This window comes from Rhynchophorus ferrugineus, unplaced genomic scaffold (genome assembly GCF_030347505.1).
Source record: "Rhynchophorus ferrugineus isolate W39M unplaced genomic scaffold, kcgeb_rfMv2 rfM1, whole genome shotgun sequence".
NCBI lineage: Eukaryota > Metazoa > Arthropoda > Insecta > Coleoptera > Curculionidae > Rhynchophorus > Rhynchophorus ferrugineus.
Window position 1 is genome coordinate 32,251,814 of NW_027472580.1, and position 26,814 is coordinate 32,278,627.

The window sequence follows — 26,814 nt, forward strand, 5'->3', positions numbered from 1 at the left end:
TGAACTTCGGAATGAAATCGGTCCGACACATCAACTCGTCGTTGTTTTTGGTCAAAAGTTAGCTCGCCCGGCACGCACTTTGCACAGAGCTTCCTCATACCCAAATATTCGTGGAAGATATGATATAAACGTTCAGTTGATATCTTTAGAGTGTCTACTATTTAATTCAATTTCAATTTACGGTTATTCAAAATCATTTTGTGGATTTTTTTAATGTTTTCGTCGGTAACAACTTCTTTTGGGCGTCCACTGCGTCGACTGTCTTCGTTGCTCATTTCACCACGTCTAAACTTGTCTTACCAATCTTTGGTGGTTGACTTTCCTGGGGTAGTGTTCGGAAACTGGGCATCAAGCCAAGTTTTTGTTTTAACTGTATATTTTCCCTTCAAAAAGCAATATTTTGTCTACACGCAAAATTCCTTTTTACCCATTTTTTTCACAATAACAAAAGTTGCTTCACTCGTAATGCTAAAATTCACAAAATAATGATCCAACAGCTGTCAAATGTATACACCTATCTTTTGAGGGTTAGGGCTAACTAAAAAACATATGTATTTAATTCTGGTAACGCCATTTATGTGTCAGGTCGGGGACATTTTAATTGACCTGTTACTATATGTTTTATTTTGATGATTTTGATTTTCGTTCCAGAGATATCAGTGTTCATTATTTTGTTCACAACTTGCACTGGGCCAGACAATCGTTGAAAAAATCGATGGCATATGCTAAATAACATCCAGCTACATCTATATATTTGATTTTGGGACATAGTTTTGAACTATTTACACAACACTGTGTACTAAAATATCAATACTTATTTTACATATGAATTAACAGTGAAACAAATATCTTAATAGGGCCGAAAACCTTACATGCTTAATTAAAATTAAATCGAATTTGAGACAAAAAATTGATTGAGTTCAACAAGACTATTATTGAAATTTGCCCTGTACGGTTACCATTTATTCCAGTTTCCGAAAACCTCTCTTATTTGTTTAAAGCTGGATTTAAAAGGGACTTCTGAAAATCACTTGGTTTAGTCAGGCTCAGAAAGCTCAGTAGCTCTGTAGTGACGAATTGTGGTCATACCACAAATGTAGCCAAGTATCTTCGACAATAACGAAAAAAAGCCTTAGAAACTTACTATTCGATTTTTCAATCGCATTTTATTCGAAATAAGTAATTATAAATTAAAGCCAATAAGCCAATATTTATATTTTGAGCCGATAAGTTATTTGTGTATTAACTTGTCGTTGAGAACTAGACGTGTTTAAGGACTGAAGCTCGTAAAAGATCTTGGTTTCCAAATATCTATTTAATTATATTTGTGCTTACGTTAGAGATAACCGGTGAGTCGGAGGATACTTCTAACTTGTTCACTAATAATAAAATATATTTAAATTTGCGAGGTAGAAATATGTTGTTCTACTAAGGCTTCAAATCGACTAATAATCCAACGCTGCCAAAACGATTAATTACCAATAGTCATTGCTACTTAGCTAACCACCTGTAGGATGATCTCAAAATCAAATTGTTAAAGGTATGGTGTTATCCAGTATATTGCCGTAAAACTTAAAAGGTTCATTTATGGGAAGCAACGTAGAAGCAATACAACTATTAAACAACGCGAAGCAAATCGGAATATTGAACTAAGAAAACCAAATGAAATGGTATATTGTATGGTATATAAGTGGTACTCTTCACTTTAGCTTTTTTGAAGTATTTTTTTAGAAATATATTTCTTGAAATTATTCAAGTTTAAAAACTAATTGAAGCAGAGTTTTAGCTATAGTCTATACAAAACAGTAGTGACACACGTGATCAATATGTCTGTAATGTAAATTCGCTTTACAGTCAGACAATATTTTCCTTCCCATTTCATTCTATTTAAAAAGATATCTAAAGCTGAGCGAGAAGTTCGAACATGTATCCGAATGAACCTGTAATAGTTATCCGTTTGTCAAACGTCTGCAAAATTCTTCAAAATATTATAATTAGGGGTTATAAACCGACAAACGTTGTTTTAAGGCTTTGTTTTAATAAATTTCATATCGCGGCGGTTTTTATTGAAAATATTTTTTAGGCGTTGCAGCTGCAAAAAATCATTTTAAATTCACCAAAAATAAATCGTCTTTTTGCGAAACAGATAACGAATTTAGATCAGCTTGTTAGCCGTATCAGAGATCAAATATACGAAATGTATAAAAGCAGTAAGTAGTTTTTCAGTCGACATATAATTTAATAAAATTATTTCAGAAAAATTGTTAGACTGGAAAGTACCCATAAAAAGCCAAAAGATATACAACTATTTGTGGGATTTGGTTAATATTAACAGTATGCACTGAATATTGACTAAGTGATACTAAATCCATATATTAGTAATTCTTTATAATTAAGTATTAAACCATAATTTAAGAAACTTCTTATAAGTGAATTAATTACTCAAAAGACATAGTTTAAGTGTATGACACAAAAGAAATAATGAAAACGGAACTGTTTACAAAAGTTTTTTTTTGTTTTAAAAATTAAATAAAATTACATACATTTTTTAAAAATATTTATTACAAAATCTGTATTCACAATATTTCCATTATAAACCTGAATTTTATTATTATTGCTAAGAAATATCTTACGCTAAACATACCTTAAAAATAACGTGTTAGAATGAAATTGAAAGGAAAGCCCCAACATTCCCAGGCACCCACAAAAGAGCAAAATTGAGCAATTTCACCATAGCGGCAAATAGAGTAATATCGATAATAAAAAAACCAAGCCAACCAAAAAGTCTATTTGTCGCAAAGCATCAACATAAAAATAAACCGCAGAAAACGTACATTCCGTTACGTAATCTGGAGGAAATTGAAACTGACGGAACCCAGTTCTTCAGTTTTCCATCAATTATTCGGCGCTTCATCGATCAATCATGGAAAAGTGAAAAATAGGGTACTCTTCGTATAAATTAGACAAAAAAGAAGGGGATATGTCTAAGTACAAGTTCCTTTTTGTTTAATCGCACAAATGTTATCACAGCTAGTTACTAACGTATTATTGTTATTATAAGTACAAATATTAATAGATATTAAGTATGAAAACATGACGATAATCATTTAGATGGCGATCTTCATGATTATCAGATGTCTAAATTAAGATTATTTGTATATACTAATTTATTAATATTGCTTCATGGGCAGTATATAATTCAATGAACTATATAAAATATTGTTAACATTATTTCTAGTATTAGCACATTAGGAATATATAGTAAATAATATGGCTACTATTTTATTTTCATTAAAAAAAACATACGACCGAAAACAACGGTATTGTCCAACATTTTGTTCTCGATCCTATCTAGAAGAGATATTTGCATGAAGAATGTGTGGCACATCATTATTTGTAGCTCATTTCGCTCTCATTGTCGACAAACCATCCTTTTGGCGGAGGTCCCATAAAACTGGTACTTGCTTCGCTTCTATAACAGAAAAATTAACATAAATAACTCAAATATGTATCTTGAGGAAATATATTTAACTGAATAGATTTTTACAAAGTTGGCCAAAAATAGAAATATTTTACATAAGGTTATGATCAAATATAATATTCATCAATTATATATGATCAGATATATAGGTTATCATTAAATATAAATCAAATGGTAATTAGCATTTTAATTTTTTTATTGCATATTGAAGTATATGAAATAAGGTCAGCTATACAAATAAACTCTTTTTTTATTTAATATACTATTTTGCATAAATATTACTGAATTTCGTTGAGGCTGAAATAAATATATTTGTTCGATACGTGGATGGTTTCTAGCAACCGGTATAATAGTTTGGCGAACAATAAATCAAAAAGAGTTAAATGACGTGATCTACTGTCACAAATATCTTCAATTAAATTGCACCTGACTGTAAATTCAAATTGAAATCTTGCGTATTAATCAGGTTACATAGTAGGGTACACTAATTTTTAAAATAATTTTTTTTTAATAATAATTTTTTAATGAACTTTTGATGTAATTAACGTTTCACATGAGTGACCTTAAGTACCACTTGTGGCAATTGTCGCTTTATTGACGCTTGCTATTAATTTTAGAAAGTTTGCACAGCAAGCACCTAGAATGACAATATATATATATATATATATATATATATATATATATATATATATATATATATATATATATTCTTTTCATTGTAGCTTTCTCAACAAAATGTTTCCCATCAATTAATAGCCTTGCGAATAATTCAAAAAGGGCATTGCTTAACATATAAGTTAATGCCTAAGAAATATTGAATAGGTTTTTTTTTATGTCAACAACTGCTTCAATAGCAAATAATGCCTTTGATTTTTGCACCAAATAATTAAAGGAGAACTAGATAAGTGGATTCAGTAGACGGGTTGTGTACTGAATCCAAGTATTAAGTAGAAAATAATTTTTATAAGTAATTTTAGCTGAGAAATTTGTTCCGTTCTGCTTTCGCGATTTTGAATTTTTGCGATCGAATGTAATGGAAGCTGTCGAAATGGCTATATTTCCAATAAACATTGATTTTATTTGAGAACTAACTACGGTAAATCATCATGTGACCTATTTCCTAATGATGCATTAGTCATAATTTTGTTCATTCATATTTCTCATAGTAAGTAGAGTAGAGAACCAAGCAACAAAGAAAAATACTTGAAGAATGTTCTTGTTTCTTTATTAACGAAGATAGATTTATTATGACGTTAAAGGTTTATTTAAAGAAGTAAGTATTTCTTGTCATTCAAATGAATGGTGCCGGACAGTTAAAAAAAATTTCTAAAATATTTTCTACTACACAATGGAAAAAAATCATCTCTTCCATTTGCAGACTCTGTACATCTTAAAGAAAATTACGACAGAACTAAAATGCTATTAACTGCAATCAAATAGTATGGAATACAAATGGGAAGTCATTGACGACTTAAAAATAATTTGTTTTATTTAACTGGAATACACTGGAATACTAAATGCTCTTGTAGTCTTTGCTAGTGGGATAGTAGGAATTGTGCAGCTCACTGCCGCCAAAATCATTGGCCTCAATGTAAGTATGAAACAGGAAAATGTAATACTAAATGGAAAAGAATATCGACCCTAAAATATATTAATGCCGCCATAGTATATTAAATTGGATCTTGTTAAACAACTTGTAACGGCTCTTAATCATGAGTTCCAGGGTTTCAAATATTGGAAGATTTTTTCCAAGGCTTTCAGAAGCAAAAATTAAAGCCATAATGTTTGTAGGTCCTCAAGTAAAAAAAGTGTGAATTGTGATAATTTCATTGATTACTTAGGAATGATGGAAAATAGCCTGGAGTAGTTTTAAGAAAGCAGTTCGTGGTGTAAAATATAGAGCTGAAAATTATGACGAGCTGATTACTGACATGATTTCAAATCTTTGCATTATCGGATGTAGAATCTATCTAAAGACGCACGTATTATATTCTCATGTGCATAAATTTAAGCATCATTTTAAGCATTTGTGTATCAAGACATAATGAAGTTTGAGAGACATAACCAAGGCCGGTACATCGAAAGCATGATGGGTGATTATATTTGGATGTTGACAAGAGAAACTTCTGTTGAACATGTAAATTAAAACGGTTCATTTTTAAACATTGAACTATCTTAAAAAATAAATCATAAATCTATTATTAGGTACAAATTTTATGTATTTTTATTGAATTAATTTTTAACTTTTTTTTACACATAAAATAATATAAAATGCAAAACTATTTCTTGTTCTTATTTTTATTTTTAAAAATAAAAGCAACAAAAATTAAGTTCACAGGTTCTAAATGGACATAAATTTGATTTTCACCAACCAAATTTTCTTTATTGAAATGTAAGAAATTTCATTTCTATTACACAATATCATAAAAACTGGACATGTATTGTTGTGTTCAAAAGAAATAGTTAAAGAATAATATCAGCTAATAATATATATATATATACCTAAATTCCCTTGTGACTTGTTCTGTTGTGCCTACATTGTCTGCAGTCAATCTTCGAGATTCATTGACTTGCCATGCAGAGTGTCTCTCTCCCGCACTTCTCGGCAAATGGTAAGGCTGTATTCTTGTGCTTCTCTGTGATTTCGGTGTGCCTTCCGGTGAAGTAAATTCACTGGCTGTATCGTATCTGGATGGCGCTATCCATCTGAATAAATTTAATATATCATTTTAATTTTTTAATCCCGATAATAAACCAAAACATTTTATAAGAGGCATCAATACCTTTCTGTGAATTCACTTGCTGATCTTGCTAAACTTGGTTGGCTAAGAGATCTAGCTATGGATCTACCGTGTGTGGATCCCATATCTACTTCAGAATCCTCATAGTATCGTCGTTCTGGATAATAACTTGACACTTCGGATTGGCTGTCGATATGATCTGGCCGTCCAAAATCGACGGTCATTTCTGACATGGATCTAAGGTCTGCTTCGCTTCTATGACTGGACCTAGACATTTTAAAGTTAAGAATCGACTTGTAAATAGTTGGTCGGGTTTTATACCTTCTAGGCATTGAAGGATGTACCATGGGTTCTCTGGTTAAAGTTCTGATGCTACTTTCTCCGTCAGAATCATATTCATATAGAGTTGGCAAGCTGCTTCTTCGGCTTCTGTTGTCCCAGTCGTTCCTCTTACGATATCTCGACTTAGGCTGTTTATCAATCTGTTAAAAAATTCAGAAATTAAATACATAATCACATAAGAGGTAATGCATATATTACCGGTGTCAAAATTCTGATAATCACGTCCCATTTGGGTGGTTCAAAGATTTTATCGTATCGTTCATCACGTCTGATTCGTTCAAAGTCTTCGCGTACTACCGCTTCCGTCAGAAGTGTGCGTAGTGTGGATTCGGTGGTGATGATTTGTCGCCATTTCATTTTATCAGCCATGGTGAGTTGGGAGTTGAAGGTATCAACGCTTTCTATTACTGGACCTTCTTCTTCTTGTTCGGTGGGCTGCAGCACTCTAATCAGGACGTTCCAGTTTGGTACGCTTGGATTCTCTAGTGGAATATTGAATGTTGATAGATAGTTTTCTTCACGGTCATCAGCAGGGTGCATAGTTTGTCTGCAAATGGACATGTTATCATATTACGCAATGCAATACATTAAAATTCACTGCAAAATATGTTTACATACCTAGCCGTAGTGGTCATGTTAGAAGTATGAATTTGTCTAGGAGGATAATGACCAATACTACTGACTAATTCTGGTGCATTGAGTGGTAACTTGTTATCATCTATCTGTGGTTGTGGTGGTAAGCTGAGGGTGGCCCTTTCCAGTTTTGGCGTGAGAGTCATGCCTGATGCGGATGATATGTCTGAGAAGTTCTCCCATTCTGGGGGCTCAGCTTGAACTGGATAGTTTTTGATCGTTACATTCCATTTAGTATCTTCAGGCATTGGAGGTGGTTTGGGTCTAGTATGGTACTCCGTAATGAGTCTAAAAATAATATTATTTTTAAATTTTTCACAAAAAGTTATCATAAGTCGCAAACAAACCTCTTATGGCGCTCAATGTCCTCAATGGTCTTCTTTTCAGTGATTGTTCTTAAGAATATATCATCAACAACATGTGATGTTATTTCTGGCTTATGAACGGCAGCTATTGGGGGTTCTAATCTAGTAGGCTCTTCCATGGGCATAAGGTATTCCTGTCTAGGGATAATTGGAGGTGGTGGTGGTGGTACAGGAGCAATAAAGATGTGGTGTGAATCATCGATGGTTTCAGTTACAGAATGTGTATCAGTCATTTCAGTGTTCAATGAAGCAATTGACCTTGCGTCAGCTATTTCCTGTTGTTTTCTTAATATTCTGAAATAAGACACATTTATATCAAGACTATAAAAGGAATAAAATAAATAGATACCTGTTAAATGTTGGAGCTGGTTGTATATGTTTAGGAGGAGGATGCAATTCAGGAACATAAGTAAAGTGAGTTTTTTCATTGATTGGTGGGGATTCCGACCGAATACTCATATCTTCTCGTTGTTCTGGTATGGTCGATAAGTTTCTCTCCGTTCGTACGCTTTCGGAATCAGAGAAGGATAAGCTTGGCGGAGAAGGTGGTGCTTTCTTTACTCGTACTTGAACATCAAAGTTTGGTTGATCTCCTATCGAAATAACATTAGTATTTCAAAGAAAACCAGCTAATAGACTTACCTTTAACTGCTATTGGTAATCGAGGAACAGTAGAAGAGGTGGCAAGTGCATTTTGAATATGTTGTTCCTGAGTGTGGCCATATCCTTCACTGTAGAAACTTCCATTGTCTTGGATAAAAGCTCTATTTTCAAAACTACCTGCAGAGGAAACCTGTAAAATCACAATTATTTAAATTATTCATCAATTATTATAAATATAATTATTATTGACAAATAATCTTAATCATCACATTTGTACGTACGAAATTTTAAATCTTATAAATCCAAATTTTGCTAATAAGGAGAAATCAAATATCAATAAGGAGAAATTAAAGAAATTTGCAGTTTTTAGTGACTTAATTTCTAGATTCATTGATTCAAAGTTAAGTGTAACTCTTAAAGAGGATCTCGACAAATATTTTCATTAAACAAATTGTACTGTAAAATACATGTTGATATTATTATAATACAAATATTATAAATTCTCCAAAAGTAATAAGTATTTTAGTATAAGCCAAAGATAATATATAAAATACTACAGATATATAAACTAAGCATCACCACAATGAGAGTGAATTTATTAATGATAGTTTTACAATGGAAAATATAAAACTTTATCTATTCTGTCGGCATATATTCTAACTACATTTCATTTGAACTTGGATTAATTCACAAGTAAGATTAGTGCGAGATAAATACATCAATCAATATGTATTCCTCAATTATAAAATTTTAATAACTTAAGCTATAGTTTACACTAAAGGTATACATTTTATATAATTTCGTATCATTAATATGATTTAGTAATTTTCTTTCGTGTTTTAAGGTGAAATCTTGGATAACTTCGCAAATCCATTTGATTTCCAAGTCATCGTGCAGTTCTTCGTTGATTACGTAGAGATAGACATTGGTAATAAATCGTTAATAACAATTTTGTTTCGATAGCGTTGCATGAGCAGTTGATTTGAAGTTCTAGTGCACTTTAGTCCATATTTGCACCCCATAGGTCCAAATTGGCTTATTGGTTTTATGATTGTTCTAATAAATCGATATCTTTGATATTAGATCAAGTTGAGAGTATCATCCGACTAACCAATATAGTTGCTTTATTTTGGTTTTAATGTGTTTTGCTTTTTTCTAGCATGATGTTTCTAATTTAATCTTATTAATATAATAATTAGTAATTAGACATACAAGAATAAGGGCAGTATTTTGTTCCTTCAAACGTCTTTTCAATAACCACTCTGTGCATTTGATCGATTGTTGAGTAACAATTTCGAAAACCAAACTGGAAATGTGATATTATCACAAATTTTTTAACACTATTAAATATTAGTTTCTCAAATAGTTTTGATATTGCAGGTAGCAGCGAAATAGGCCTGTAAAATTCGATTTTTTCGGCAGGTTTTTCAGTTTGTTTGAGCATTATGATATGTGCCACTTTAAAGCCTTCCGGAACATATTTCAGTCTTAAACAGGCACGAAATATATATGTCAACGCAATGATTGCTTTTCGTGGCAACTATTTTAATAATCCAGGTGAAATGTCATCTATTCCAGTTAATTTTTAAGATTAATGTTTTCAATTTCAGTTGAAACTTCTAATGGAGAAATTAGATTTAGATCTACAACGGGTTGATCAACAGAAGATGTATCCATTGTAGATACGATATCATTATTTTGAAATATGTTAGCTAAGTATTGTGTGAACAATTCAGCTTTTTCTTCGTTGCGTCGAACCCATTCATTTCGATCATTTTTAATTGGTGGTACTCGAATAATTGGTCTTTTATTGAAATATAATTAATTATTGAGTATTAAAAAATATTAAAATCAATACTTTTTTAAATTTTAATTTAAAAAAAATTAATATTGTATAAGAATTCAACATTTTAATTTGAACAAATTTGTATATAAATTCTTGCATCACCTTGTATTGCGAAATTTCATAATAGACGCCCACTATGTATAAATATCTCAAAACAGAAAGGTTATCCTGGCAAATAAGGGAGGGTTAACTAAGAATATCTGGAAGCTTAATCCTCAAATGTAAGAACTTACCATTTACCGAGGCTTATGCTCGAATATTACCCGAATAATTTGCATGTATTATTTATCCCTAAAAGGGTAATGCAAATAGGAGATTCAAAAAATACGTTGAGTAAATTGCAAAGGAATTATACGGTAAATATTAGTAGAAGACCCAGGAATAATTTTTAGGATTAAACTGTTATATTCTTATTAATTTTGTCGATGTATGTGAAAATGTAATTAAATAAAAGAGCTATATTTGCTTAATTTAAAGGAAATAAAACATATTTTACTACATTGGTGCTTAACAAAATACCAAAATTAAAATTAGCGAAGAACAGTAAAGAAGATTATGATGAATGCGCCATATGATGTAAATGGTGGATGCGCTCATAAAATTAAATATAATGAATCATAACATATTTTAAGTTTGTATTTTTTCAAAAAGTATGATAGTTGGTATATCAATCTTATTCTACCAATTTCAATACTATAACGGAAGAGAAAACTTGAAAACTTAAATAAAATAACATCGTATTACAGATAACATATAATTTGAAAAAATAGCATACCGGCAAAGATCTCGTTTCCTCTACTTCTGAATGAGATTCTGAGGGATAATCAGAGGGTAATGTATCACTAATAAGATGACCTTCGTCGCTTCCGGAACTGCTACCAATCATGTCCACTGGTGCATGAGCCCGTGGTATTTTTAGACCTTCAAACATTGAAAGTGTGCCTGAAACAATTTAAATTGTAGTCATTATTGTATTAACATAAGAAACTGAAATGTCTTTAAAAAATTAATTGTTATGAAACTTGAAATATAGAGATTTATTAAAATCAGTGTGGACCGTGATATAAATCACTTAATATGCATTATAACAGTTTAAATTATGTTAATAATAGTTAAGGTATTTAGAAGATATCAAGAAAAATATAAAAAATATTTTATCTTTATTCGTTATTAAATATTGTTATAGTATATATAATAGAATTTAGGTTGGGAGTGTTAGATTACTCATATCCTCTCACTTTTTACTCCTGACTCAGCCATTTTATTCAAACACATTGTATACCGAACCGGATGGGTGATTTTAGATTTGAAAGAAAATATGTGTTTGACTTATTTTAATACATAAATTAATAAATTTTGTGTTTTGGGTTTTAGGTTTTAGAAGTATTTGAAAATTAATTTAATAGATAAAACAAAAAATAGTGTAGGTATCTTTATACTATATAATTGCCAAGACTGTGCACGCTTAGTTTCATAAAGACAATGTTTCAATTTCAATTTTAACTTGCTATCTTAAATAATTCGATGTATTATAAACCGCTAGCTAGCTTTTTTAAACGTTTTTGGATGTAATTTTTTTATAAGAAGTATTCGTTTGAAAAACCTGGTATCTGTTCAAGTCACCGTTCATTGAATTCAGTATCTTAAGAGTGGAACTGTATATTGTCTCATTGAGTGTTAAAAAGAATTCATAATTAGAGGGGCAATCGTTTGGTGATTATGGTCGATGAACTATTTGGTATAGTTTTTATGTAAAATTTTATGAATTTTGGAATATGTGAACTTGGAATATTTTGCATTTTTGAAATTGATTATTTTTGTTTTCAACATTTTTGATCTATGGTACTACAATTTTTTTTGCCATTCCTAAAGTGTAGAAACTGCTCCTGTTATACTTTTGGAGCCATTCTAGACAATCAGCTGTATATTTAATTGGAATGAAGTAGAGAAATTATGAACTAAGAATCCTGTAAACTGACATTTAGAATCGTGAACGATATAATATAAACAAAATTAAAATCGATATTTTGATATCTCAAATAGACATGCTGATTCCATCACCTAACAGTTAAATTATGTTAGATAATAGAAAGTATTATGTTAATATCTAGAGATAAATAAAATATATTTTTTATTATTATTACTACTTTTAAATAAACATAGTGAGGGAGGGGGGACTTTATTCAATCTTCTAAATATAGTTCTGCTTAATGTAAATAAGGAACGCTGCTTTTGTTAATAAAGGTATTATATGTCTGTATATAACTTACCGAGTGAACTTCCGGACAATTTTGTTATTTCTGATTCAGTTCCTATAGTGGAGAATGGCCGAATCAGAGTCACGGGTCGTCGTCTTAAACAATAATAGGAACACCCTAATCCTAGCAACAGTAAGGACAAGAATAATATACCGCATATTATGAGAAGAATCTGGAATCCTTTAAGTGGTGGTTCAAGGGCTGCGACAGGAACTGAAGCTTCTTGGCTGAAATAAGTAATATAATAGTTAATGATTATTTTTAATAAAATTGAGTGGAAATGAATGAAAAGTCATTCAGTCATATATCAGTCTGTGCTTATGTATTTAAGTAACTATTCAGTAATTTGTAGCAATATAAACTCATTTTTAATGTATAGACTTATGATGTTAGTCATTAGAAAGAAGTTCCCTAGAATATTCAGATATATTTTCGTTTTAATAATTTCACTTTTAATATTTATTAAGATAATTTTTTGTTTCGTATATATTTATTCGTTTTTCATAATCGATATGTAAGCAAAATACTATTAATGTACAAATTGGCAGACAATATAATATTTAAGGCATTCTTTACAAGTGCGAATATTACTTAATTTTTACTAAAAAATAGCGTTTTCAAAAAATGTTAACTGAAATCCTTAATCAACTAATAGAAAATAGAGGACGAAATATTAAATAAATATATTATGTTCTAAACAATATTTACTACACATTTCTTGAAAATATGTTTTTGTTACAGAAATATAAAAATACAATATTAAATCTAAAAACTTTTATTAAATAACTACATCTAGAGAGTAAGTTGTCATATCAATACTCCAACTGTCATTTATTTGTTTCATTTCATTTTATATTTTTATGAAGAGTCACTTTTACTAACAAATGTACTGATTGGAAAAACTTTTGATATGAAATGAATCAGTTGAAAATTGCGTCCTTATCATACAAGAAACAACATATAAAAATATCAAAGGTATATACTATCCAACTTTCATAAGAGACTTCAAAATCAAAGGAAACAGAAAATACATGAAAAAGTTGGTAAGGATATAAGGGTCCTCCAACCAAGAATATATTTATGAATAAAACTCATAAGCCTAAACAACAAATTCAAGAGCTGGAATAAGAATCGAAGAATCCTATATGAATCAGTTCTATCTGTCGATACTGACCACAAATGAAATTACAGTACCATAGTGTCAAATATTTGGATATGATGATATTGAATATCAAATTGAAATGGACGGGCCATGTTAAAATAAATTAGCTAAGCCGAAAATAACATATAGACTATATTCGCTTGTTGGAAGAATATCCAAAATATTAATATATAATAAGATTATGATTTACAGTCATGCATGTTGTAAACAAATATAAGTTTACACCCAGAACATCCGTAAGAAATACTCAAATATTTGAGTGTGGTGTGACATAGTTAAGCCCCCTGGTATTACAATCAAGCAAAACATCCAAAGATTCTTATTAGATTCATTAGATGGACAGCACTCCGCTTGCAGATTGAAGAGGACGAAACTATGAGAGTTTGTGTGATAGCATGCGAATAAAAGGCGTTGAATATACTAATAATAATTCTAGAATACAGGATACATTTTTAACATAAAATGAAATGTAACTACTAAATTGTCTATTATTCAAATATCTTGTAATCTTCGCCATATAAGTTATTCTCGGTTAAAATATGAGCTATGTTTATTATAATTAAACAGAGTTAATTGTTGATGCACACCACCAAAATAAACACTACCAAAATATGCCAGAGAATTCAAGGCAACTTTATAGTGTTTTTATATTAAAGTTTTAAGTCATTATGTTGAAAAATTAGTTGTTAAATTGTAAAGCAAGCGCTTAGGTGTTATACCACATATGTCGAATTAATCGGACATTGCTTCTACTGACTCTTTTGCAGAATAACGCATAACCAAACGTAATCTTCAGTCAGAATTATAGAAAAACCTACGTGAAATACTGAATTGTTCCTAACGATATTTAATTTTATGATTCTATAATCTATTTGCTACCGATAAGATGGTATACATTGACCGATATTTTAACATTATATTTCATATTAAAATTAACAGGTAAATTTAAAGTCCTCGGCCTACCATAGTAAAACACATTTTTTTAGCAAAATTTTTATATTCAACATAATTCCCTTTAAGGGTGATACACTGATTTGACTGACTCCAAATTCTCGATACCATTTTTGTAGTACGATTTGTCCTTTGCTTCAAAATTGGCCTCAGTTTCAGCGACCATCTCTTCATTCGACGAAAATTTATTCCCAGCGAGCATTCTTTTGAGATTTGAGAACATGGAATAGTCGCTGCTGGCCAGATCTGGAGAATACGGAGGATGAGGAAGCAATTTGAAGTCCAATTCATGGAATTTTGCCTTCGTTTTCACTGACTTGTGACACGGTGCATTGTCTTGATGAAGCAGCACTTTCTTTTTCTTCAAATGCGGCCATTTTTCAGCGATTTAGTTCTTCAAACGGTCCAGTAATACTATGTAATAGTCGTTATTGATGGTCCTTTCTTTTTCAAGGTAGTTAATGAAAATTATTCCATGCGTATCCCAAAATACAGACGCCATAACCTTGCCAGCCGACTGTTGCGTTTTCCCACGCTTTGGGGCGAGTTCATCGTGTGCAGTCCACTCGGATGACTGTCGATTGGACTTTGGAGTGAAATTATGCAGCCATGTTTCATCTATTGTCACATATAAATGCAAAAACTCAGGTTTATTACGCTTGATCACCTTCAAACACCGCTCCGAATAATCAACTCGTCATTGTTTTTGGTCAAAAGTGAGCTCGCGCAGCAACCACTTTGCACAGAGCTTTCTCATACTCAAATATTCGTGAATGATATGATGTACACGTTCAGTTGATATCTTTAGAGTGTCTACTGTTTCATTCAATTCCAATTTACGGTCATTCAAATTCATGTTTTCGTCGGTAACAATCTTCTTTAGGCGTCCACTACGTTCATCTTCTTCGGTGCTCATTTCACCACGTCTAATACATCATACTAATCTTTGATGGTTGATTTTCCTGGGGCACTGTCCGGAAACCCGGCATCAAGCCAACTGTATTTTTTTCCTTTCAAAAAGCAATATTTTATTAACAATCGAAATTCCTTTTTATTCATCTTTTTCACAGTAACAAAAGTTGCTTCACTCAAAATGATATATTTTACAAACTAATTATCGTACAGCTGTCAAATCTATACATGCATCTTTTGAGGGTTGGAGCTAACTAAAAAACATCTGGATTTAATTTTAGTAGCGCCATTTATGTGTCAGATCGGGGACTTTGAATTGACGTGTTAGTAGATGTTTTTAATACCAGGATTCGTTAAAATTAAATACCATACCATACATTTACGTATATCAGAAACTCATATATAGTTTTTATAATATGTCCATTAGTTCTAAAAATTCCTTACCAATATGAACAATTTAATATTCCAGATATAAACCGGCATGTAAAACTGAAATTGTAATTTTATATGCTCAGGCTATACCGTACATTGTATTTAGAGCGCCGTATTATTCTATAAAGTGTCACGCAGTGTTGTCGATAGAATGAAGTGTCTACTTTAAATCCATCTTTACTGCCCAATTGACGATATCCTGAGGCATCGGAAAAATAAAATTTTATTTGCGTACCGTTTCAAGTAATGAATATATTTGAAAGCGTCCGCGATCCCACCGAATTCCTTCAGCGTCTTTCGAGTAGTCGTCTCGCCAGTCGTAAATGACATCGTAAAATTGATATTTAATTTTGCGAGGAGTCTTAGGAGATTGTTGTTTGTTTAACCATATTGTACAGTATGCGCTGCGAGGGTTTATAGCTCACAGATGTTTATTATGCGAGTGTGAAAAAAATGAGTATGTCATTTATATAATATTATTACTTATTAGGATTAATTTGCTCTCTATGATTTTACTAAATGTTTCTAACAATCATTTGTTAAAAATCTTTTAATATATTTGTTTGTCCAGTATTAATAAAAATTGAGTATTTGTATGGATTATTTCTGGAATTTTAAAACGCATTTAACAATTTATGAGATATAGTATATCCAAAATACAAGCAGGTAATTATAAATAAAACGTTTAATTGTGTTTCATTTAATTTGTTTTTTTAATAGGCTTGAAAACTGTAGAGAGATGGCTGAACAATATGACCACAGACTGTAACGTCTTCTTCCCAATCACTGCATATTTAATCAAATCGAATTGCTATTGGATTTTAAATAATTACTACAACAATTAATATACAAGGTTGAGGTAGATATAAAAGCAGGATGAAGAATAGTCTACAATAACGCCCTTCAGTTTCTCCAACTAACTCCATCAGACACTTAGAAGAAGTTGACAAAAAGTGAAATTGTGAAGTAATGTTAGATTGGAAATTAACAGCTTAGTTATTGACTTGAATAGTGGCTCAGAGTGTGACAGTAATTGAATGAATATTTCTAGATGTGGAATTATGATTCAGCATTGAATCAATTACCAAGACGGGGTGATGAGACTCTAAACAACTAAAGGTGAGTATATGATTATTATAGGAAAACACTACAAAATTGTTTTGTAGAGTGTGTAAGATTCACGTGCTTACATATATGTGTAATAAGATAAATATACACATGTAATAGTAACAGTCGAAACTAAGAAGAAATACAGTGATGTAAAAATGACTTGACTAAGGAACCCATCAATAAAGGAAACAATAATTGAACATAAAATGCTCTCATATAGGTTTTTTAATAAAAGTAAAATATTTTCCTTGGATATGCAATTGTTAGTAAGACGAATTATGTCTCCATGGGTAGCTTAGAAGAGTTCAATGTAAATATAATAATATAACTCTACAAACAATTGTGGCTGTTAAATTAACTGTACATAAAGCCCTTCGGTAATATATGCATTAGATATAACAAATAATTTATATTTCATAGCACCATTTTGGTTTTCTTATTTTATTTATAATGGAATTTCGTTACATATCAAACCCAAAATAAACTAAAAGTGTAAGTTAAATAAGGCAACATTGCGATGTTTTGATCTCATAAAATTAATTGAGGCCATTTCACTATTTGATTGGATAGACTATGTTTGTATATAATATATTAGGTATTTGCATGTATTTTGTTCAGTGATATCTGTTGGGCATATGCAAAGTTTCTATGTAACTAACTAAGAAATTTGATGGTTTTAACATTTCTTTATGCAAAACAACAACATTAGTATTATTGAGCGATTCATTATATACTTCATCATGGAAAGGTTCAAATTGGTTTTTGACAGTCATTATTTTGTTGTTCGATTAGAAGAAAGTTGTCGAAATATATCTGGTAATAAATTGCAGTTATTGCTTTCAATTATTTAAAAACGGCGATTTCGTTGTCAATAACAAAGAAGGGCCTAGAGGACCAAAAAGTCTCACCAGTTTTATTTAAAAAAAAAACTAGTGCAAATCCTCAAATTTCAGGTCAACAGTTGAATCAATCAATGATCCAAATGGAGAGAACATGACCATCACGTGTGCCAACTGAACATGTCATTTCTAAAGGCTAAAAAGAAGTGTTTCCTGAGGAGTATTGTGTTTGCTGATTGAAAATGGATCTACTGCGACAATGCTAATCGTAAAAACTCATTAATTAGTCCTGGTTCGCCATCCACATCAGAACTGAAGCGAAATATTCATGGTTATAAATTTTGAACTGCATTTGGTAGGGTTAACAAGATATAGTTTGCTGTAAGCTACTAAAACCGTAATCGCAGATATCCGCGGATGGTGTTTCTCCTTATATTTCTTATTGTTATCAATGTGATTTCCAGCTTCTTCTGCTTAATCTTATTATATGTTTATCATTTCGGGTCTAATGATTACTTATATATGCAACATTTGATTGTAGCCATTTGGTGTGATGATGCGAATTAAAGTTGGTTGTTTTTTATTAGTCCATTTGAGAAGCCTCTTAAATGCTTCTCCAATATGTATTGCCAACTTAATTCGATGCAATTAATATTCAACAAAAGACTATCCAAAGTCACTAATAAAAGAAGTATGTGAGATCAGTATAAATATAGATGAAATTAATACGAAATAATTAAAACTATTCGATATTACATCAAATATTGTGTGTATCACTAATCTCTGAATTATCACATTTAATAAGAAAATAATTTTGTCGCATTACCCTTTTGCAATTGACAGTTTATGTTCTATACGAATAGATATTTTAGTAATATTAATTTTTAACTTTAACGCCACAACGTCTAGCTTCAGTAAATTTTCTATAAAGACAAGCTTCAAGATAATTAGTTTTGCACAGCTTTGGTTAAGCAAAGCAAAAATATTTGCGCCTTTGTGTGCTTATTAGGGTTATTCATTGTCGCTTCATTAACCAGCATCATTGACTCGATGAAAGAAAACTATTGAGAAGGTATAAACGAATCTTGTGGATAATTATGAGTCGTTTATTTTTCTCCGTGTATTTTGTTAATATTAAAGTTATTTTTGATAATTGATCTATAAATAATAATACTAGATTTTAGTTATTATTTATCGTGTTTGTTAATTAGTAACTATTCATTAAATGTAAGGTTTGGTATTTTTTGTGTAGATAAGATAATAGTTTCATTATAACATTTTTTACAAAACTTCAGTTTAGTTATAATTGTATATTAAATTATATTAAATTAAATATTTCAATTTATAATTCCAATCGATTGAATATTTCCATGTTTTGATTTGTTTCAAATATTAAATATTTCATGGAATATTTAATGTGTCCCGATGCACTAAGATATAAAATGGTAAAGGTAATCTTATGGTAAAAACGATTTTCTTTAATTTATAAATTTAAATAAAAGATTCCAATTATAAAGGAAAGTATTTTAAAATATATTCGGAATTAATTTCAATAGCTTGTTATTATATATAAAATAAATTTAATAGATTAGGAAGTAAATATTACTTATTTACCTCATTTTTAGAGGCTGAAAACTAAATTTAGTAATGTCAAGCAATGTCTCTAATCGATTAGGGAAACTTGTATTCGAAGAAGAAATATAATTATTCATGACAGAAACTAAAAGATTAGAGATGCTACTTATTGGTTTTGATCTAAGGTACTTACATAGGTAGGGGAATAGGTGGTACTGGAGCAACTGGTGGTGGATATCGGCAGACGATTGTTATGATTTCATCACCATCCATTTCCAATCCAGGATGGAACCTCACGACAATGTTATTGGTAAAAACACGCTGAGGGTCCTAAATATTTTTAAAAAATCATTAATAATATATTAATTAACAACTCTAACCTACATAAACTTGTAAAATATAGTTATATAATTAACTAATCATTATATGATAGATCTAAATAATACATTTAATAATATCAATTTAACACTGGAAGTATTTTTAAAAGAAATTTTAATAGCTCCATGCCTGATTATTTTATTATAGTGCATTAGTTGGGACTGACAATATAAGGAAGTTCTATTAAATAATAGAAATAATTAACGTAATTTTCATTCATTAATATTTTAAGTTGCGGAATATTGTTTTTTAATAATGCGTTTTTCTCTGCCAGTTTTTACAATATTAAACTCTGTGTCCAATAAAGTATGTACACTTATTTGTGTAAATTTACTTTTTTTTATATATATTATCTAAACGATAATATTACGCAAAATATTTATGCAAAATATTTGCATTATTCCTAAATGAAAGTGAGCGGCAAATTCAATTTAATCTAAACAAGGAAACTCCCTTATATAATTTAATTTTATGATGTTATAAATTTCGCCTTTGTTAAGCTTAGAATAAAAAATTGTCACATATTTCTTAAGTTTCTTAATTTTGCCTTTTTTTGTTGAGAAAACTGAAGGTAATTAAAGATTTTATGTTCTTGCAAAACTTTATGTAATATGAAAAATTTATAGCATCTGTTTAGTTTGGCAGTAAGACAAATTTTAGAAATAGTAATTTTCGAAAACAAGTTTTACTATAAGATAGTAAATAACTTAATTATATTATATTTGATTAATATAGAAATATATTAATTTACCATAAATGATAAAAAAAGTGTTTTAAATATGAATAAAGCTATTTGTTGATATATTGAAGATTTTAATTTTAACCTCAAACATATACTAATATCTAATTTTTAAATATATTAGAAGCTGATTTTTTTGCAAATTCGCTTGATTTTCTTATAATTTCACAAGAATGAGACTTAATTATTTAATTTATTTAAAAATAACGAACTTTAACTAAATAAATAAAATTATGTTAGAATTCCAATTAGTTTTAATAGGTATATTATAATTTTATAATGATGTAAGTTTAGTTCATTCCAGTATTTTATTAAAATATTGTTATGTATTTCTTAAGTTTCCTGATTTACTTTATTCTATAAAAAACAGCATATATTATGTTCCTTTTCATTTAATAGTCTATATATTCCTATATAATTTATATCGTTAGATACTAGAAAAATCATTCTAATTACAATATACTTACTTGTTTCGTACCGCATCCTTTTAATGGCAATTCCAATTTGTAGCTTAGTCCGCCTTTTCCAGCTATTTGGCATGCTGAATTACGATCGAAATCGGCGTAAGCAATTCCATAAAATTTATTATTGAATTTTAATTCGACCTGTGAACAGAGAATATATTAATAAGAAAAAAGGAAATCATATTGCCAAAATTAGATGAATAGCGTGCAATATTATGAATTCATGTTCAGATAAAAAGTTTCAATGACCTGCTCATCACTGTTCTGTCTAAATTTTATTCCTAAGGATTTTCTGACCTAATTACCTGCTATTCGTTATTTATATTATTTATGATTTAGATTTAAGTTTAGGCTTTTAATACTTTTGATAATCTTACATTATTAGGGAGTTACTTGGTTAGGTACTTCTTAATCAAAGCAATAATCAGTAATAAAGCAATAATTAAGAACTTGAAAAAAAATTGTTGATCATCTCTACACATCTGCAGAACGAGCCCCGTTACACCACCGTCTCAGGGCTTAAATCAAACCAGAATACGTTGTCATATCAAGATAGAATAATGTGTTTCATTGAATTATTGAATTTACTATCTGACTTATACATACCAGGTTCGCTATATATATATATATATATATATATATATATATATATATATATATATATATATATATACATCGTTTGGTAATGTCTGAAGTCAATGTTACATAAAAATTAGAATCGTTAATGTTTCCGTTTTTATTCCCGCATAACGTTAATTCACAATATATCCACAATCAACATGATATTCCCCATAGATTCCCTATAAATTTATAAGTTGGCAACTCTGTTAAAACTGACGTCGGGTCAGTAACAAACAATAGTTACTTTTTTCGAGTGCAATACGATTTCTCACTGTATATATCACAAATTAAGCTATGCACGCTAATGTTAATATGACCATAAATATGACGTCCAGACATCGATCACATGTTTAGTTTTGCCAAGGTACAAGCCATAATGTCCATCGTATACAAAATTTTATGTATATCCGAAAAGGGTGCTTACACTTTGACAGTATTTATGCCAAATACAATTATCTTATTGGCAGTATTGTGTACTACGTTGAAATATTTAAACTTATCATAATTAGTTGTCACTACACTCTTCATTTTGTGTACTATTTTGTTAACAAGTTCCTGAGTTATCTAGGACTACAACAGGAGGTTATTAGTTACTGATGTATCCTGAGTCAGTCTCTGTTTATTGAGAATGTTCAAACCGCAGGAACATTGACGTGCATTTCTTCTTATGCAAGTAACAACATTAACATCTCAATAATGACCTAATTCATGTAACCTAAATTGGATGCTTAATATTTTTTTCTTCAGTTCGAGCATCGGGGAAGATCCACTAATAAAGATTTCTGTATAATTGCTATATTCTAATATTCTCTAACTGAGAATCTAAAACCTTTTAAATCTAAGCAATACTATCGCACTGGTCTTCGTATGACGCTAATCTACTAACAATTTACGGAAAGCCGCAACTCGACAATAACAAACGGATTTCGTGAGTGGAAAAATCTGGAACGGATTAGGTGGAAACTGTCAGGTAAGGGTAATATGACCATAAACATGTTGTCAGGAAACGACCCAATTTTTAAAACTGAGATGTGGTAAAGTAAAGAAAATAGTCAATATTTATTTCTGTTCCTTTATATTTAACATTTTTAAATCTCACGCTAATATAGAATTGTAAATTCTTCTGTTTGTTAATTATGGTATTAATATTCAAAAAGCATTAAATATTATTAACTATTAACGAAAAACGGAACGACAATTATTTATTATGATATCAGGAAGATGATCTAAAAGATGTTTTAAAATAATATTTTACATATGTCTTAGATTATCCGTAAATTAGAAAAAGTACATAAATTTGTAAAAATACTTTAATGTATTTATTTCCTAAATTAACTTAATATTGTGAGGTTAATGGCTTATCACTGATATATGTGGCCTTCTGATATATAAGCTTTTACTGTATACATGTTTCATAAAATCATAACCCCCTGACTGTATATATCGGAGCAAAAAAACAGAAGCGTGTTTTTTTCAAGTCTCACTATTAAGATAATTTTTCACATATCGAAACAAATGGTAGTCAGAAGGGACAATATAATAAATCTATTCAGTTGGAAGCCAAAATTTGTTCAGTTTTTGTCTTTCCACTATTGGTGTATATAGTCTATTTATCATGAGAGTGGGAATTTTATTAAACTAGGACCTTTTTAACCGCCTCTTCTAATAGCTTCAATTAGTTGTTGGGATATACATACTTTTGAGCGACACAAACATTACGCGTTATATTATGGCTTCATCTTATGTATTAGTGTATGCGGCTTCAGAATCATCTATTAAGAAAAACCGAAATCTTTTTCGCCAACTATATATTGCGCTTAACAATTAGTTTACCTGCATAGATCCTGCTGCACAATTGAGAGCTGCTTTAGTTCTATTTAAAAATATCACTGGACTGAGATCATCGAGCTTCGTAACCTTGCCGTCCAAGGTCGCTTCTGGTGGTAGACCATCTCCTTGGTATTCGATGTTGTTAGCTTGATCAGCATAATTCGATTGGGCGGCAGCTGCTGTCACTAGCACCACGACTATTAGGGCTTTTAGGGGAGACATGTCTGAAACAAAAAACGTTTATATCAAATGAACGTTACAGAAATTATATCACAGCAGAAGATCTCAGAGCTATTAACGAACTAAAAATATAAGAACAACTGTATTTAAGAAACTTTGTAGTTTCTAAAATAATAAGAAATTTGAAAGAGGATTATTTTATCAGTTACTTGTAACATAAAATGAATTCAACATTTTCAATACTTTTGACAGAGTTGGGTGTAAACATTCATAAAAAAGGCCTGGTTTAGTGAAGACAAAAACAATCATCGATATAAGATAACATTTACACAGTCCAAAATAATCAATTAATGGAAATAGAAATTGTAATAACAGTAACTCTATTGGCAGATTTAGTTTCCTATGATTTCTGTCTGTTCTCATCAAAATCAGTAAAAACAGATATAAATAAAATATTTTTAACAAAAAAATTGAACCGACGTCAAAGAATAAATAAGGAGTAACTAAAAATATGGGACACACACAATGGGACCACCTCGGAAGTGCCCTCTTTCGAATAAAAAGAATTTTGAAAATCAGCACACAATTTACGGAGAAGTAAGAGAACATACATTAAAAATAATATACAGCCGGACATAGAACCTCCTCCTATTCTAAGTCGGTTAAAAATAAGGTTAAAGACATAATAGCAAGTGTAGTTTAAATACCCTTCCGAATACTCACTTCCGAAATGGAATTTATAAAATAGGTAGTTACCTATACATTATGTCCTAAAGTATATAAGTATACGGAAATTAAATGACTAATTCCTTAAAATATACATCAATATTTTTCGTCAATATCGTTATAAAATATAAAAGTTATTATTGTACGATAACCTAAGTAAGATTTTGAACGTCCGAATGTATAAATATATATAAAATTCTATAATTCAGTCATCAAACATGTATCTTTGTTTTGTTTTTTTTTATATTTATTATTTAGTTTGCAAAGCACGTTTCGGCAATTTTCTGAAAAAGGACTCCCCCATTTGATTCATATATAATACGGTTTTTTATGTTTACGGTATCCGTTTTTTTTAAGCAAAACGAATACATTGCAGAGATAAATTAAGTATTATTTTCCCATTTTTGTATCCATTTTTCATCCTGTATATTAGTAAATAGGAACGTACAGCATTTGTAAATTTACTGTTATCTCCGACGTTAGTCGTAATGGTAATCCAACACTGGTAACAAATTCGAATTTCGCCGGAATGGATGGTGCGTAACCGACCAGTCGTAATACGAAAATGACCAAAACATATCGCTGTGTCATTTTAGGAACATTTACTACCGATGAAATGCTCGGACTATAATTTTGAGCGGGTTATCGCCTTTTAGAGCAGCTCATTTCACGTGTTCTAGTCTATTAATTTTAATTCAATATTCCGCTACGTTATCACACAGAATCGTATTATATTGGACGTTGTGCATTAAGTTTAGCCGTTTAGTGACATTATCTCGTATAGGCTTCAATCTTTGTTGCCAGTTGTGTATTAATATTAAATTGTTCTCTTAACACTCTTTCGAATAGAATAGTCTGATTTTTCTCACTTTACAAAAGAATTTATTGAGAATAATTAACAGAATATATAGTAAGAAAAACATGTTCCATCATTCCCAATGGCATGTTCAAAGATCAATACTGGTTTAGCAGACCCTATTTTCGTAACTTTTAGCATTTTGAAGCGCTGTCCTTTGAAGGCACTATGTCTGGTAAATACTCTGTGTGCGTCAGAAAGTCCTATTCAAGCTACAGCAAAGCATATTTCACAACTCTGTAACGTGTGGTATGTTGTATAAGTGTTTACGATGTTATAGAGTGCCGTTTTATCTTCATATAAGGAATAAAATTTATTGATACACTGTTATATTGATAATTCACATCGATTATATTTATTTGCAAGTTTAATTTTTTATCTGTGAAGTTTATTACCGGTAATTTTGAAAGTTTTCCAGAAACTATTCAAAAAGAAGCTAAACTATATAATAGAAAAAAGAAAAATTATTCCCGAACATCAGTTTCAAACAAACACAGAAACATCAGAAACAAAGCAAACACTGACCTAAATTATAAAATATATTGATCGGTTGATTTCCTGAATATATCTCAGGCTTTTGACAAAGTATGGCATACGGGCTGTCAGTTACTAAAATCGTATCTCACTGATAGACATTCAGGAGTTCCGCAAGGTAGTGTACTGGGTCCAGTACTGTATCTTCTGTATACGCCCGATCTGCCCACCACAAAAATAACTACTGTGGCAATATACGCAGACGACACAGCAATCTTAGCATCTCATTAAGATTCAGTCACAGCATCAGTAAACTTACAAACCCTCCTGGAGTCAAAAAATTATGGTTGATAACAAGGCACATTATAGCCAATGAAACAATATCCACCCAAGTAACGTTTACCCTGCGTAGAAGAACATGTCCACCAGTGAATATCAATCATTGTCAACTCCCCCAAGCAGAGCATATTAAATATCTTGTTATGCACTTAAACCGATGCATAAACTGGAAGAAGCACATACTCTCTAAACGAAAACAACTTGGACTCAAATTATATCAAATAAATTGTCTCATCGCACGCAAATTCAAGTTATCATCAGATAACAAGGTATTGCTATATGATTCTATACTCAAGCCTATATGGTCATATGGAATTCAACTATGGATCTACAGCTAGCAAATCTAATATATCCATCATTCAACGGTTGCAAAACAAAATGTTGGGTGCCATTGTTGATGCTCCGTACTATATTTCAAATAAAATACTTCGAAAGAGTGTCACTGCATCTCAACGTACTCGCCAAACAACTAAATATGGGACGTGATAGTGAAGTGCTTAGACTAAAACGTTTAACACCACCTGATCTGCTTACTGGACAAATATAGACTTTAGAATAAGGCTAATTAATTAATATAATATTTTATATAAGAGATCGCTTAATGAAATGATTTTCTATATGTCATGTATATATAATATAGATATAAGAAATACTTATTGCCTATAGAGCAGATTATGGAATCACAAAGAGAAAAAAAATATCTGTGAAGAATAGAATCAGATCACTATGAGAATACAAATCTGGCTCAAATCACAAAATATTCCAAAGATTTTTATGTTCAAAAATGCGAATTTTTCATTTAAAATCAAATTTCGAAGATGGATTCCCGATAAAACTTTTACAGCTTGGGGTGAATTTTCCGAGTAACGATAATTTATTCCAAAACTAATGCCACATTGATTCAAGTGACTTATTTCAAAAGTTTGTTATTAAAAAAATTTATATAACTTTAATGCA

At 30.4% G+C, this 26,814-nt stretch overlaps 1 protein-coding gene across 6 annotated transcripts in view; it reads right to left on the bottom strand.

Moving 5' to 3' along the window:
* Positions 1-2,494: 2,494 nt before the first annotated feature.
* The window catches only part of pot (zona pellucida domain protein papillote), a 164,850-nt gene continuing 140,530 nt past the window's right edge, over positions 2,495-26,814 (bottom strand). For 3 of the 6 annotated variants that reach the window (XM_076403992.1, XM_076403998.1, XM_076404005.1), the window contains 14 exons: positions 23,286-23,506; positions 20,835-20,972; positions 19,444-19,580; positions 12,282-12,496; positions 10,787-10,953; positions 8,205-8,355; positions 7,912-8,155; positions 7,545-7,856; positions 7,183-7,485; positions 6,763-7,111; positions 6,544-6,704; positions 6,265-6,489; positions 5,984-6,187; positions 2,495-3,472 (listed from right to left, as the gene is read on the bottom strand). In XM_076403992.1, coding sequence (XP_076260107.1) covers positions 3,391-3,472; positions 5,984-6,187; positions 6,265-6,489; positions 6,544-6,704; positions 6,763-7,111; positions 7,183-7,485; positions 7,545-7,856; positions 7,912-8,155; positions 8,205-8,355; positions 10,787-10,953; positions 12,282-12,496; positions 19,444-19,580; positions 20,835-20,972; positions 23,286-23,504 — 2,907 coding nt within the window. In that variant the 5' untranslated portion in view covers positions 23,505-23,506 and the 3' untranslated portion in view covers positions 2,495-3,390. Of the gene's footprint in view, positions 3,473-5,983; positions 6,188-6,264; positions 6,705-6,762; positions 7,112-7,182; positions 7,486-7,544; positions 7,857-7,911; positions 8,156-8,204; positions 8,356-10,786; positions 10,954-12,281; positions 12,497-19,443; positions 19,581-20,834; positions 20,973-23,285; positions 23,507-26,814 lie in introns of all 6 variants that reach the window. The other 3 variants (XM_076403969.1, XM_076403984.1, XM_076403975.1) reach the window with 1 other exon arrangement.